This window comes from Aotus nancymaae, unplaced genomic scaffold (genome assembly GCF_030222135.1).
Source record: "Aotus nancymaae isolate 86718 unplaced genomic scaffold, 86718_ANA_hifiasm-v0.15.2.pri h1tg000059l, whole genome shotgun sequence".
NCBI lineage: Eukaryota > Metazoa > Chordata > Mammalia > Primates > Aotidae > Aotus > Aotus nancymaae.
Genome location: NW_026988473.1, coordinates 11,235,824 through 11,250,679, shown reverse-complemented (window position 1 = coordinate 11,250,679; position 14,856 = coordinate 11,235,824). Strand labels below are relative to the sequence as shown.

General features: G+C 38.9%; 1 protein-coding gene and 1 long non-coding RNA gene across 2 annotated transcripts; both read left to right on the top strand.

The window, feature by feature from the left end:
- Positions 1-421: 421 nt before the first annotated feature.
- LOC135268114 (uncharacterized) lies at positions 422-12,352 on the top strand. Its single transcript, XR_010338308.1, has 4 exons — positions 422-1,488; positions 4,260-4,416; positions 7,759-7,972; positions 11,822-12,352. It is a non-coding gene; the product is annotated as an uncharacterized LOC135268114 (long non-coding RNA).
- LOC105730318 (serine protease FAM111A-like) lies at positions 7,980-12,352 on the top strand. Its single transcript, XM_064364863.1, has one exon. It carries the CDS (start codon positions 8,104-8,106, stop codon positions 9,514-9,516), a length of 1,413 nt encoding a protein of 470 aa, XP_064220933.1. The 5' UTR covers positions 7,980-8,103; the 3' UTR covers positions 9,517-12,352.
- Positions 12,353-14,856: the final 2,504 nt, after the last annotated feature.

Here is a 14,856-nt window from a genome sequence, read left to right as displayed (position 1 = left end):
CTGAGTCCAGGCTTGGAAGGAAGGAGCTTGGTGCTCGGAAGCCAAGAACTGACAGCGCCTCCCATCTGGGAAGCCAGGAGGACACAGGTTTTACTTCAGTGGTGCTGCAAGTCGCCATATGTGCCAGGGGAGGGAGGCAGCATGGTGGGATTGGAAGAGGCTTACAGTTGGCCTCAACCCCTACCCCTGCCCCTGCCCCTGGAAAGGCAGAAAGGTGGAGTTGGGGTGGGGAGAAGCAGGAAGAGGAGGGTGAAGGAAAGGGGAGGAGAGAGAGATGGGGGAGGAGAGAGGAAAGGAAGGAGAGATTGAAAGACAGGAATTCCTAAAGGGAGCTGTCAGGTGGGCTGGACATGGGCCCTGGGATAGGCTGTGCTGCTTTATCCCTCTACTGTACGAAGTCAACCAAGTCCTTTAGGTAAGTAGAAGCTTGACCTCAAGTATAAAACATGGGTTGGAATAGGATAGCTAATGGCACTGTGTATTTTGACGTAGCCTGATTCATCCTGGATTCTGAAAACAGTGTAAGGAGAGGAAGGATATTGGAGTGTTTTCTTAACCTCTTGCCCCTTTCCACCATGATTGCTCAAGTACATGCAAAATTCATGTTTCCTTCTGCCTGTTTGATGTTCCTTTTTTAGTCTGTGTATATTAATCACTCCTAAAGCACCTGGATCCTCTCTCAAACTTCATGAGACATCTGTAAAGTATATTGCTGAGTCAAAATGAGGAAACTGAGGCCAGTGTGAGAAAATGAGAATCCAATTTATTCAGCTCCCAGGAGAGGTTCTGTGGTCCCGGAAGGGGCCAGAGAAGTTGTGCTGGGCTTCTTAGGGCGTGGGGTTTTATAGGAAGTGGAGGTAATTGATTGGTCATTAGGGAAACAAAGAGCAAACAGTTTCATTGGTGAGGGGGGTTGATTGACTATTAGGGAAACAGAGCAGACAGTTTTATTGGTCAGGTGAAGTGTTGATTGATTATTAGGGAAACAAAGAGCAGACAGTTTTATTGGCCAGGGGAAGTTAAGGTGCCAATGGAGCAAGCTGCCATTGGTAGCCAGGCAGAGCTACTGGTGGGTTGACCAGCTGGGGAGGTCAATGTTAAGCTGCTGTTGGACAAATCTTTGGTGGGCTTTTTAAATTTTGAAGGGGTCGAGTGAGGAATGCAGGAGTGGGTGTGTGGAGCCTGCATAGAGAGACCAGATAGGAGTGGGTGTGGGGAGCCAGCATGGAGAGGCCTGATAGGAGTAATGTATCTGGAATGATGACTTCATTATCTGGCACGCGGAGAGATAAGTGTGTCCATTTAGCTCCCGGCGAGACAGCTGGCTTTACAACATCATTAAAAGACACAGTGAATCCCCAGATTTTCCTAATAGTTGGGCAACAAGTTTCTGCATTTAAGGATCTTGCAACATAGCCCAGTTCTGCAATTATATACTTTCTATTTTTGTTTTCCTAGGTTCTCTGCTATTTCAAGAGTACCCCTGTGGTAAGTGTATTGATATTGGTAACATTTACATCCCCTTTTTATTTTGCTAGATTATTTACTGGGCAACCTATCACATACATTTAAAACACTGGTATGTTATATATGTATATAGAGAGAGAGAACCGGAGTCTCACTCTGTTCGATCAGGCTGGATTGCAGTGGTGTGATCTCCGCTCACTGCAACCTCTGCCTCCCAGGTTCAAGCCATTCTCCTGCTTCAGCCTCCCAAGTAGCTGGGATTGCAGGCACCCACCACACTCCACTAATTTTTATATCCTTAGTAGAGACAGGTTTTCACCAAGTTGGCCAAGCTGGTCTCAAACTCCTGACCTCAAGTGATCCACCAGCCTTGGTCTCCCAAAGTTCTGGGATTATGGGCATAAACCACCGTGCCTAGCCCACATTGTATTTCTAATCTTCACAACAAGGTTGATTCCCATCTTAGGGTGAGGAAAATGAAGGAAAAATAATTAATATGCCCAAGGTCATGCAGCTAGTAAGGGGCTGCCTGATATTTGAACTCAGACAGTCTTATAAGTTCTAACATTGTTTTAGCATTTCCATATTTCTTATCTTGTTTGGAATCATTGCTTCTTTTTACAGACAAGAAACAGAGGCCCAGAAAGGCTAAATGAATTTCCTTAATCGTTCATTGACAGTAAACTAGAAAGCCAGGACTCTTGCTCCATAGTGTAACAGTTACACGAGTAAACATAGCCTTTAAATAATTTCCATTTGACAAGAAATACATGGGCTAGAACATAAGTTCAACAACAACATGAGGAAGTAACCCAGAAGGTCAAAAATTCTGTAGAGACACTCTGTTCTCTTCAACAAATCAATGCTTTTTCTAAAATAAAAGAGACTAATAAGACATATAAAGGAAACTGAGTACCTCAGTTGAATCTTGGTGTGAAAAAAACCAGTATTGTGATTATATAAGAAAAAGTACTTGATTTCTTGAGATAGGAAGTGACCACTAGAGTTTAAATGCCATGATGTCTCTAGCTGTAACATAAATAATCTAGTAAAATAAAAGGATGGTGTAAGGGTAGCCAAACCCATGTCCACCAACTCACACCTCAAAGCCAAACATGAAAGATGACAGTTGGTGGGACGAAAAGCAGGTTTCTTCAGACAGCGAGCCAGCAAACTGAGAATATGGCAGACTAGCATCCCAAAGTACCCTCTTGAGTACAAGATTCAGGCTTTTTATGTGAAAGGCACAGGAAAGAGAAGACAATTACAATCAAGAGGTGACCATTGACTGCAGATATCTGAGCACCATCAAGGGTCAAAGAAGTTTGGGAATGTTTTTGTCCCCGATGTTCCAATGAGCCCAAGCATTGATTTGTTGAAGAGAACAGATACATTGTCTCTATAGAATGTCGATTTCCTGGGCTGCTTCTATGTGTTGTTTAACTTATGTTCTAGCCCCTGTATTTCTTTTCAAACAGAAGTTATCTAAAGATTATATTTATTCTCCAGGTCACAACACTCCTATAAATCTTTAACAATGCATAGTTGTTTACATACTTTCCCTTTAATCCCAGAGTTAGTTTTTAAAACTACATGACTGCTGTTTTTGCATGTTATCTCACTGCTCTAAAATTAACCTAGCCTCCGTGCATGAATAGTTAAAGGGCCCTTGAACAAAAACATATTTATGTTAGTTCTTTTACTGTTTCACTGTTATATAAGTTGGCAAAAAAAATGAACAATTATTAATTCTATGTGATAGGTATGTGGAGATTCATTATACCATTCTCTTTTTTTCTGTAATAAATTCTTCATAATAAAAGGTCTTGAAAGTATATTCTCTCAGTTTTATGACATTGAGTAAAGTTTAAGCTCCCTGGGTATTTGAGCTTTTTACCAGTTAAATGAATAAATAATACCTATCTCCTAGAGCTGTAAGAATTAAGAGGTAGTTGATGAAAAGCACTTAGAACAGGGTGAAGTACACCACATGCCTACTCCATTTGTTTATTGAATGTATCTCTAGAAATGTATCTTTTTCAAGGGCCTAACATGTGCCAGACATTGTTTTAGACATTGGGGTACTAAGGACAGACATGGCTGCTGCTGTCAATGGTATTTATCTTTCTAGTGGTATTTATTACTATTGAAGATGTCACTATTTTATTTTTTAGGGAAACATCAGAGGAAAGGAAAATACCTCTTTAAACAAAAAAAACTAAAGCAGTAACTAAGGTTTCTGACTATCATCCTGGACAAACTTTCCAGATTTCTTTTTAAACTCTCATTCCAAATTTCTTTCATCAGCTCTTTCCTCACCACTTCCCTGTAATTTTATCTTCCCTTGCCATCTTCATCTTAAATGGAGACCAGATTTTAACACCAATGTAACTAGAACACCGTTTTGAAATTTCCAACTGAAAATTATTCTGTAAGGTATTTATACCTGCATTTGAATTCCATCTCTGCCACATAGCTGTGGCCTTGGGCAGCTCATCCACCTTCTCTAAGATATACTTGCCCCATCAGCAAAGTGTAGATATACCTAATTTGCCTGGTATCTATAAGAATTTACAACTAGAGATGAATTTCATAAAGTGTTTAGTATAATTTTCATAAAGTACCTGACACACAGTGTTCTGGAAAAGAGAGCTTTTATTGTTGGGGTGATTATAATTGGTGAATAAACTATTTGCTAAGGTAACATCTCCAGGGAGAGCAAGGCTAGAGCTCAGGGGGAAGGTGGGACATAGGACATCAGCTAATCTTTTCCTCTGTATGATTAATGACAGCTTTGAAGATACTGCTAGAACTTGAAAATTTGAAATTAGTGTTTCAGCTGAACCATCCATTCATCTTCAAGCCATCATGAGCTGTAAGAAGCAGAGGTCACAGAAGCACTCAGTCAATGAAAAATGTAATATGAAAATCATGCACTATTTTTCTCCGGTATGTCTGTAAATTCTACTTATATAATAGTCATCTCTTTGTATCCATGTGGGATTTGATCCAGGAACTCATTGGATACCAAAATCCATGAAGCCTCAAGTCCTTTATATAACATGGCATAGTATTGCCATATAATGTATCATATGCTCCTGTATACTTTAAATTATCTCTAGATTACTTATATTACCTAATGAAAGGTAAATGCTATGTAAAATGTTGGTATACTATATTGCTTATTGAATGATGACAAGAAAAAGTCTATACAGGTTTAGTTCAGGCACACTAACTTTTTTTCCCTGAATATTTTCAGTCTGTGGTTGGTTGAACCTGTAGATACAGAACCCATGGGTACTGAAGCCTGACTGTTTACTAATATTACCTGCTATCCTTGGCATTGGGATATATAGTTACTCTTGCCAAGAAATTACCTTGTGTGTTGGGAATATTAAATAAGATAAAATCATTCTTACTTATTTTATCCTTTCTCTTTTGGGGGTAGCATGGGGAAAGGAGTTGTAATACAAATCTTAGCGATATCAAAGCAGTCTTTTTTTTTGAGACTGAGTTTTGCTCTTGTTGCCCAGGCTGGAGTGCAATGGCGCGATCTCGGCTCACCATAACCTCCACCTCCCGGGTTCAAGCAATTCTCCTGCCTCAGCCTCCAGAGTAGCTGGGATTATAGGCATGCACCACCACACCTGGGTAATGTTTTTGTAGTTTTAGTAGAGATGGGGTTTCACCATGTTGGTCAGGTTGGTCTCAAACTCCCGACCTCAGGTGATCTGCCTGCCTTGGCCTCCTAAAGTGCTGGAATTATAGGCGTGAACCACCGCACCTAGCCCAAACAGTCTTTAATAAAAAACTATTATAATATTCCTTGAACAACAAAAAAATTCAATACAATATGTTACAGTAAACTATGTAGTAAACCAAAATTAATACTATTTCATAGCATGAAAACATATATCATTCCAAATATGGCTGATCTATTCAATCATAGTTATAACCTACATTTGAATACAGTTTACAAAACAATGTTTTATGTATTTGTTCTTACCATAACCTTGTTAGGCAGTTAGGAAAGATTCTGACAAATCTTCAATTTGTTTATTGGAGGAGAGAGGGAAAGTGAGTCGTTGCTTGAGGCAGGAATGAAGTGAAGACTTGGAGTTAAGTTTAATGCCATGTAGTTGGGCCTTTTTCTACTGATTGGGCCCTGTTATCATATCAAACCATTGTATCTTTCACTGAGTCTAAAATGCTCTTTGAATTTATCAAGAAAAAAGGTAGAGGAATGGTAAGCATTTGAGTGTGAAGCTTACAATTTCTCAACTTGTTTCCTTTTGTCCTGATTCTAGAAAACTAGAATATATCTAAAAAGTCTAAGGCAAACTCGGTTATGTTTCTCTCTGCCCTACTCCATGACGGAGCTAATTACTATATCCTATTCCTCTTCCCCTTTCAGAAGGGTCTATATCTGCCCAAGAATCATTTGAATAAATAGGAAGTTTATTACAGTACTCCAATAGGGTACATGACAAAGATGTTTCTGACAGCATTAGGCTGAAGGGATGCTCGTTTATATGCATGCCCAGAGTAAATCTGTATTAGCTTAAGTTCATCTTATTTATTTATTTTTGATCTGTAATATTAGTATAAAGAAGGAAAACAAATGTTAATATATTATGTGCTAGTCACTGTGCTAGGTATTGTCATACAATAATGCTACAGTTAATCTTTACAATATTTCTGGCATTGTTATTCCCATTGGTAGTAAGGGGCATGGCTGGCATATGAACCCACATCTGCTGGTACCCATGCCATGATGAATATGACTTGAGAAAAATGTGTCTTTTAGACATAGGAAATAGACACTCTAATTTTTCATCGTGTTTCTTCTATTTGATTGATCTTCTTTATTTAATTCCTCTCACCACCTCCACCCTGTTTCTTGTGATAATGCCCTGCAAAAATGACAATCATAAATACAAAGTTTACAAAAAAGAATATATACACTAGTCCAATGGAAAAAATAATTGCACTAGAAATTGCAATTTTGATACTTTATTTATTGACTATTATGTGGTCCTAGAAAAGACACGTATAAGAAAAACTTTCTGTATCTTAGTTTTTCCATCAAAAGGACAGAACTGTCATGTTTGTTCCTCTTTATTTTATAAAATTTTGGGATTAATTGATGTAATAGAGAAATAATTTGAGGTTTGATTGATATATGCTGGGTGAATAAAAGTATTTATTATTACACATAGCTATATTTTAACCAAATGATTAGGTAAATAATGATGATTTTGTTTAATACGTATTGCCTATAATAATAAATCGTGGTAGCTTATTGCTGAAGTATTTCAAGAACAAACTTTTGGCTGTATTTCATCATTGTCCTCAGAAAATATAAAAATTATATAACTGAAGATAATAAACAAGACCTGGAATAACACTATTTCAGATACTAGTGGACTTTGTTCTTTTTCTGAGATGGAGTTTTGCTTTTGTTGCCCAGGCTGGAGTGCAATGGCATGATCTCGGCTCACTGCAACCTCCACCTCTCAGGTTCAAGTGATTCTTCAGCCTCAGCCTCAGTAGCTGGGATTGCAGGCACGTGCCACCACACCCCGCTAATTTTTGTATCACCTGACCTAAGGTGATCCACCCGCCTCAGCCTCCCGAAGTGCTGGGATTGCAGGCGTGAGCCACCATGTCCAGCCACTAGTGGACTTTTAAGAATCTGTGGTTTTGATGCACCTGAGAAAAATTTGTTTCTTCTCTCATTTTTCTTTTTTTTTTTGAGACGGAGTTTCACTCTTGTTACCCAGGCTGGAGTGCAATGGCGCAATCTCGGCTCACCACAACCTCCGCCTCCTGGGTTCAAGCAATTCTCCTGCCTCAGCCTCCCGAGTAGCTGGGACTACAGGTGCGCGACCATGCCCAGCTAATTTTTTGTATTTTTAGTAGAGACGGGGTTTCACCATGTTGACCAGGATGGTCTTGATCTCTTGACCTTGTGATCCACCCGCCTCGGCCTCCCAAAGAGCTGGGATTACAGGCGTGACTCACCGTGCCCGGCCCCTTCTCTCATATTTTTCAGAAAAAAAAAAAATGCACTAGTATAGTAGTATCAAGAGTTTATCTGACAGATGTTATAGGAAGCTCAGCTTTCATTTTGGGTCTCAAGTCAAACACTGATTTAATTCTATTCACTGGCCCTCTTAGATTGGTTCTGAGTTTCTCATAGGAATTTTGTGAATTGCATACCTGAAAAGAGGAAAAAAAAAAGACTAAGGTTGCAGTCAGAGTTTTAAAATATCTAACATTTACTTTTAGGTCTCTGAAGAGCAAAAGACTAATCCCAGTACTTCTCAAACGAGGATGGTGTCTAGAGGTGGCCCAAGTGAAATAACTAATACCCAGGCTCAAAGATTGCATTCACCTAAGAAAAATCAAGAAGACCAGGTCATGCCCCAAAATAAGAGAATAATTTATGTTACCCTGGATGTAAACCACAACAAAAATCAACAAATGAAACGTGAGCTCCAAGGTAATGAGAATAGTAGCTTATATACAGCTCTCAAAACTCTCGAGGTTGTCCGTAAAGAGATAGAAACTCACCAAGGCCAAGAAATCCTTGTGCATGGAGCAGAAGGAATCAAAGGGTACATAAACCTTGGAATGCCCCTCAGTTGTTTTCCTGAAAGATGCCGTGTGTTCATTACCTTTTACAAAAGTAAAAGTAAGCAGAAGGAAAATAAGAAAGTATTTTTCCGGCGTGACAAGGCATCGACTGACTGTGTTAAATTCTACATTCATGCAATTGGAATTGGGAAGTATAAAAGAAAAATTGTTAAATGTGGGAAGCTTCACAAAAAGGGGTACAAACTCTGTGTCTATGCTTACAAAGGAGAAACCATCAAGGATGCTCTGTGCAAGGATAGCAGATTTCGTTCCTTTCTGGAGAATGATGATTGGAAACTCATTGAAAACCATGACTCCATTTTAGAAAACACCCAGCTAGTTGATCAATTAGAAGACAGACTCTTCCAGGTTGAGGTTGAGAAAAGAATGGGCCCCAGTGAAGCAGGTCCTCAGAATCCTGAGTCAGAGAAAAGAAACACCTGTGTGTTGAGAGAACAAATCATGTCTCAGTACCCCAGTTTGAAAAGAGAAAGTGAAAAAATCAGGGAAAACTTCAAGAAAAAAATGAAAGGAAAAAATGGGAAAACATTATTTAATTTGCATAGAAAAACCTTTGGGAAAGTAACAAAAAACTCTTACTCTGTTAAAGTACTGAAACTTCTTGCACATCTCAGTGACTCGGTTGGGCACTTATTCTGGGACGGTGCAACTGCAGGTTGTGCCACCTGCTTTGTTTTTAAAGGATTGTTCATTTTAACTTGTCAGCATGTAATAAATCTCATTGTGGGAAAAGGAATAGAGCCAAGTAAGTGGGCAGACATAATTGGTCAATGTGTAAGGGTGACATTTCGTTATGAAGAGCCACAAGAAAAGGAAATGAACTGCTTTTCCGTTGAACCTTGGTATGAGATATATAATGAAGAGCTTGACTATGTTGTCCTGAAACTGAAGGAAAATGGACAACAAGTACCTATGGAACTATATAATGGAATTGCTTCTGTGCCACTTAGTGGGTTGATACATATTATTGGCCATCCATATGGAGAAAAAAAGCAAACCGATGCTTGTGTTGTGATCCCTCAGGATCAGCGAGCAAACAAATGTCAGGAACGTATTCAGGCTAAAGAAGCAGAAAGTCCAGAGTACGTTCATATGTACACTCAAAGAAGTTTCCAGAAAATAGTTCACAACCCTGATGTGATTACCTATGACACTCAGTTTTTCTTTGGGGCTTCTGGCTCCCCAGTGTTTGATTCAAAAGGTTCATTGGTAGCCATGCATGCTGCTGGCTTTGCTTATGACTACCAAAATGAGAGTCGTAGTATCATTGAGTTTGGCTCTACTATGGAATCCATCCTCTATGATATTAAGCTAAGATATAAACCATGGTATGAAGAAATATTTGTAAGTCATCAGGATGTAGAAATGATGAGTGCTGAGGACTTTTGAGAATTCAGTCTATTAGATTTAAAGGAATAGCTTATAGAGTTGTTATTTCATAGGTATTAATGATGATTTTCTAAATTCCAAAATGGTCAATTTTATCAATAGTAATACTATTGACCATTTCCTATCTGTCAGGCGTTTTTCTAAGCACATGAAGAAATTAGTCTTAACAAAACTATGAGATGGACCATAACGCCCTATTTTAAAGTCAAGCAATGTGAAGAATAAGAAGATTAAATAATTTATGACACTGAAAGTCATCATATAGTCACTTTTTTTTTCATCTTTCGTATTTTTGTCTAAATTCATTAGCTACAGGGCAGGAATCAAAACGTATTCATCTCATTATTCCCTACATCTGACATAAGAAAAGTAAGTGCTTAGAAAAATGTGCAGGTCACTCAGTAGCAAAAGTTGGGGCTGAGGTTAATGCTAACTTAGGAGATAAATGCTTGATTAGGAATGATCTCAGAATCTTTTAGAATTTCCAATATCCTTGTATTACTGAAACTGTCAGAATATGTGGGTCCTGAAATTCAGAAGATGATAGTCATTTTTCCCATATGTATAGGCTATTAAGGCAAGGGATATCTTTTTTTTAATTATTGCATTTTAGGTTTTGGGGTACATGTGAAGAACATGCAAGATTGTTGCATAGGTACACACATGGCAGCATGATTTACTGCCTTCCTCCCCTTCACCTGTATCTGGCATTTCTCCCCATGCTATCTCTCCCCAGCTCCCCACCCCTCACTGTCCTTCCCCTATTTCCCCCCAACAGAACCCAGTGTGTGATGCTCCCCTCCCTGTGTCCATGTGTTCTCATTGTTCAACACCCGCCTATGAGTGAGAACATGCGGTGTTTGATTTTCTGTTCTTGTGTCAGTTTGCTGAGAATGATGGTTTCCAGGTTCATCCATGTCCCAACAAAGGACACGAACTCATAGTTTTTAATGGCTGCATAATATTCCAAGGTGTATATGTGCCACATTTTCCCCATCCAGTCTATCATCGATGGGCATTTGGGTTGGTTCCAGGTCTTTGCTGTTGTAAACAGTGCTGCAATGAACATTCGTGTGCATGTATCCTTATAGTAGAATGATTTATAATCCTTTGGATATATACCCAGTAATGGGATTGCTGGGTCAAATGGAATTTCTATTTCTAGGTCCTTGAGGAATCGCCACACTGTCTTCTACAATGATTGAACTAATTTACACTCCCACCAACAGTGTAAAAGTGTTCCTATTTCTCCACATCCTCTCCAGTATCTGTTGTCTCCAGATTTTTTAATGATTGCCACTCTAACTGGCGTGAGATGGTATCTCAATGTAGTTTTGATTTGCATTTATCTAGTGACCAGTGATGATGAGCATTTTTTCATATGTTTGTTGGCCTCATGTATGTCTTCTTTTGTAAAGTATCTGTTCATATCCTTCTCCCACTTTTGAATGGGCTCGTTTGTTTTTTCTTGTAAATCTGTTTTAGTTCTTTGTAAATTCTGGATATCAGCCCCTTGTCAGATGGGTAAACTGCAAAAATTTTTTCCCATTCTGTTGGTTGCCGATTCACCCTAATGACTGTTTCTTTTGCCGTGCAGAAGCTGTGGAGTTTTTATTAGGTCCCATTTGTCTATTTTGGCTTTTGTTGCCAATGCTTTTGGTGTTTTGGTCATGATGCTTTTGGTGTTTTGGTCATGAAGTCCTTGCCTACGCCTATGTCCTGAATGGTTTTGCCTAGATTTTCTTCTAGGGTTTTTATAGTGTTGGGTCTTATGTTTAAGTCTTTAATCCATCTGGAGTTAATTTTAGTCTAAGGTGTCAGGAAGGAGTACAGTTTCTGCTTTCCGCACATGGCTAGCCAGTTTTCCCAACACCATTTATTAAACAGGAAATCCTTTCCCCATTGCTTGTTTTTGTCAGGTTTGTCAAAGATCGGATTGTTGTAGATATGTTGTGTTGCCTCTGAGGCCTCTGTTCTGTTCCATTGGTCTGTATCTCTGTTTTGGTACCAGTACCATGCTGTTTTGATTACTGTAGCCTTGTAGTATAGTTTGAGGTCTGGTAGTGTGATGCCTCCCACTTTGTTCTTTTTGTTTAGCATTGTCTTGGCTATGCGGGCTCTCTTTTGGTTGGTTTAAGGTGTTGTTTTCCAGTTCTGTGAAGAAAGTCATTGGTAGATTGGTGGGGATAGCGTTGAATCTGTAAATTACTTTGGGCAGTATGACCAACATCATATTACTTTATTTAGATTTCTTCTATTCCAGTTATTAATGTTAAGTATTTCTCATTGTTTTACTTCTTCATAGTATTGTGAAGACTATACAGATGATTCAGCCAAGCCTGCAAATCTCCCTCATCTGGAATTCCACTGGACCCAATCTGTTTTCCATTGCCAGTGTAATGCTACTAAAGCCATACAATATCAAGCACCCTCCATCTAGGTCCAGGGACTATCACAGAAGAGTCATTTAAGATTGTAAGGGCTGGTTTCAAGGGGTGTAATGTAGGAAAACAGCCTGTTGCATTGCAAGGGTGATGTCATCTTGAAGTGCAGCTGCCATTGTGACTGCTGTTTGACTCCTGCATACCAAGATATTCTGCAGCAAAGTTTTTAAACAATGCCGGTAGTACAGATAACCCCTCATAAAGATGCTTAGCTAACCTCCCCAGTGGTCAGGTGTTTCACAAGAAAGTCTGAGATGTGACCAGCTACACGTTTTGCCAAAAAGGCTTGCTATGTAAAGGATATTTTGGGGAGGGTGAGTGCTGCCATTTGGTGGCTGCTGGAAACATTGCTTCTGTTTGTAAGTTCCTATTAAATGTTTCTTTCTGAAAAACTGTAATTGTCAGCCTCTTTCTTTGGCCTCTCAGTTTCTTTGACCTGGTAGGTTTGCATAGACCTGCTCACCGTGGAACACCTGGTGACTTTTAATGAAGAATGGTGTTAGAAACCAAGATCTAGGTACTAGACATGCTCATTGCTACTGGGGTGGTGTTTTTTTAGCCCCCTCAGCTGACAGGACAAAGAAATATATGTGTGTATATTTACTCATATATGTATATGTACACATATGTATATATACCTTTCTTATCTGTAAATTCCAACTCCAAACACTGAGAAGCATGACGCCTGCCATCTCTCATACATTCACTTAATTGCTTAATCCATGTATACCTATATAGCAGTGTCAGAATTGTTAACTTCTACCTCAATGGGAAATAACTTTATCAACTCAAATACAGTGCCTATGTGCAATTTCCGTGCTTGTAGTCTTACATACTCCATTCATTCCTAAAGTTATTCCAGTCACCATCTTGTTTCTTACCTCCTTCAGTGAGGTTGTTTTACATGCTTATAGTACAGTTATACATACATATAATAGTTGGATTCTGTTGTCACAGGGTGAATTCTTTCCTTTGACCCCTTGTCCTTCCAAATGATACTTTAATGTGTATACATTGATTCACTCTGTGCTGTAAAGTTCTATGACTTTTATCTTACAGAAAAGTTATATCACCCTAGAAATCTGTGCTTTACCTATGTATCCCTCCTCTCTCCCCGAACCCCAGTAAAAGAAGAAATCACTGATATTTTTACTGTCTTAACATTGTATTTGCATCTTCTAGAATGCTGTATAATCAGATTCTGTTTATATATTTAGTACACTTTCCACATTTTTTTGTTGATGGTGGTGATTTTTCTGCTGAAATGGGCCCCATGCATAAAACTGAAGTTCAGTCTAGTTTTCCCAAGCAAAAGGTGGCTGTGATATGCCTTATAAAGAAAATGTATGTATTAGATAAGCTAGCTAAGCTTTTCAGACATGAGTTATAGCATATTTGACTGTGAGTTGAATATTATAGAATCAACAATACATATTAATAAGATGTCTTTTCAAGAAAAACACACATAAAGCAAGTTTATTTACTAACTTCGATGAAAATGTTGTGACCAGAAGATAATAGGAATTCAACACTGTGTTACTCCTAAAGGCAATGCTTCAGTATTTGAATTCAGTATTTGTAGCATCTTTGAATTCAGTATTTGTAGCATCTTTATAGACCATAACTACCACAAGTAATGAGATTTGACTGTATCATTTCAAATATGGCTTCAAGTCTAATGCCTGTCTAATCATCACAGAGACTTAAGCTTATGTGGCTTTACTGTTTATTAAATAATTTATGACATATTATCTCAATATCTATTAGATACAGCAGATATTATTATACCTGTTTCCTGTGTGAGAAGGAAGTATCACTGAATTTTTGCCCAAATTGCTGGTACCTTGGAAAGACTGGGACTTATGTCTTGAAATATAGCTTATTGTTCTTTCTCCTAATTGAGCTGATTCATCAGAACCAGACGCCACTATGGCCATTCCTGCATCTAAAGTACACCCACTTTTGATCACTTAAGAAATATTATAAGCATTTCAGAATGTAGCAAATACCTTTTTCTGATTTTCTCTTGTCTTAGCTCTAAAGACCAGGTAGCTAGAAAATTCAGCTTAGGCCTGGATTTATCACCACTCACTCCTCCAATTCCCAGTTACAGAGCTAATCCAATACCACATTCTACTCCAGATCTCTCTCTGAAATGGGATAATGGTCTGAACAAAGTTGTAATGGGTTTAACAGTGACTGCCTCTAAGTGCAGGTACTATCCTCACCCTATATACCTGTAAATGTGACTTTATTTGGACAAACATGCTTTGCAGGTGTAATTAAATTAAGATTCAGGAGACAAGATCATCCTGCACTAACTGGGTAAGCTCTAAATCCAGTAACGAGTGTTCTTACAAGTAAAGAAGAAACACAGAGGAGAGATGCAGAAAGAAAGGCCATGTGAAGATAGAGGCAGAGATTTGAGAGATACATCTACAACCGGGGGTTGCCAGGGATTGCCAGAGGCCACCAAAAGCTAGGAGAGAGGTGTGGAATAGATTCTTCTCAAAACCTCCAGAAGGAACCAACCCTGGTAACGTCTTGATTTCAGACTTCTGGTCTCTAGAACTGTGCTGTAAGAGGGTAGATTTCTGTAGTTTCAAGTCACCAAGTTTGGGGTAATTTGTTATGAACTTGGTGGCTTAAAACAATTTATCCTCTCACAGTCATGAAGGGAGAGAAATGTATAACTGACGTCAAGATGTTGTCAGGCCTGTGCTTTCTCCACAAGGTGCAGTGGGGGTGAGGCTGAGGGAGTTAAGGATCTCCCACTGACCTACCTGTTAATGAGTCTGAGTGGCCAGAGGTGTGATTGAAATAAGCCACCCAAATGATTCTGTGGTTTTTACTCATGTGACTCAGTCTCCTCTGGGCAGGAACAGGAAGGAATGTT

Coding starts and splice junctions, on each gene's coding strand:
- LOC105730318 (XM_064364863.1), top strand. CDS start 8,104: ATGCCCCTCAGTTGTTTTCCTGAAAGATGCCGTGTGTTCATTACCTTT.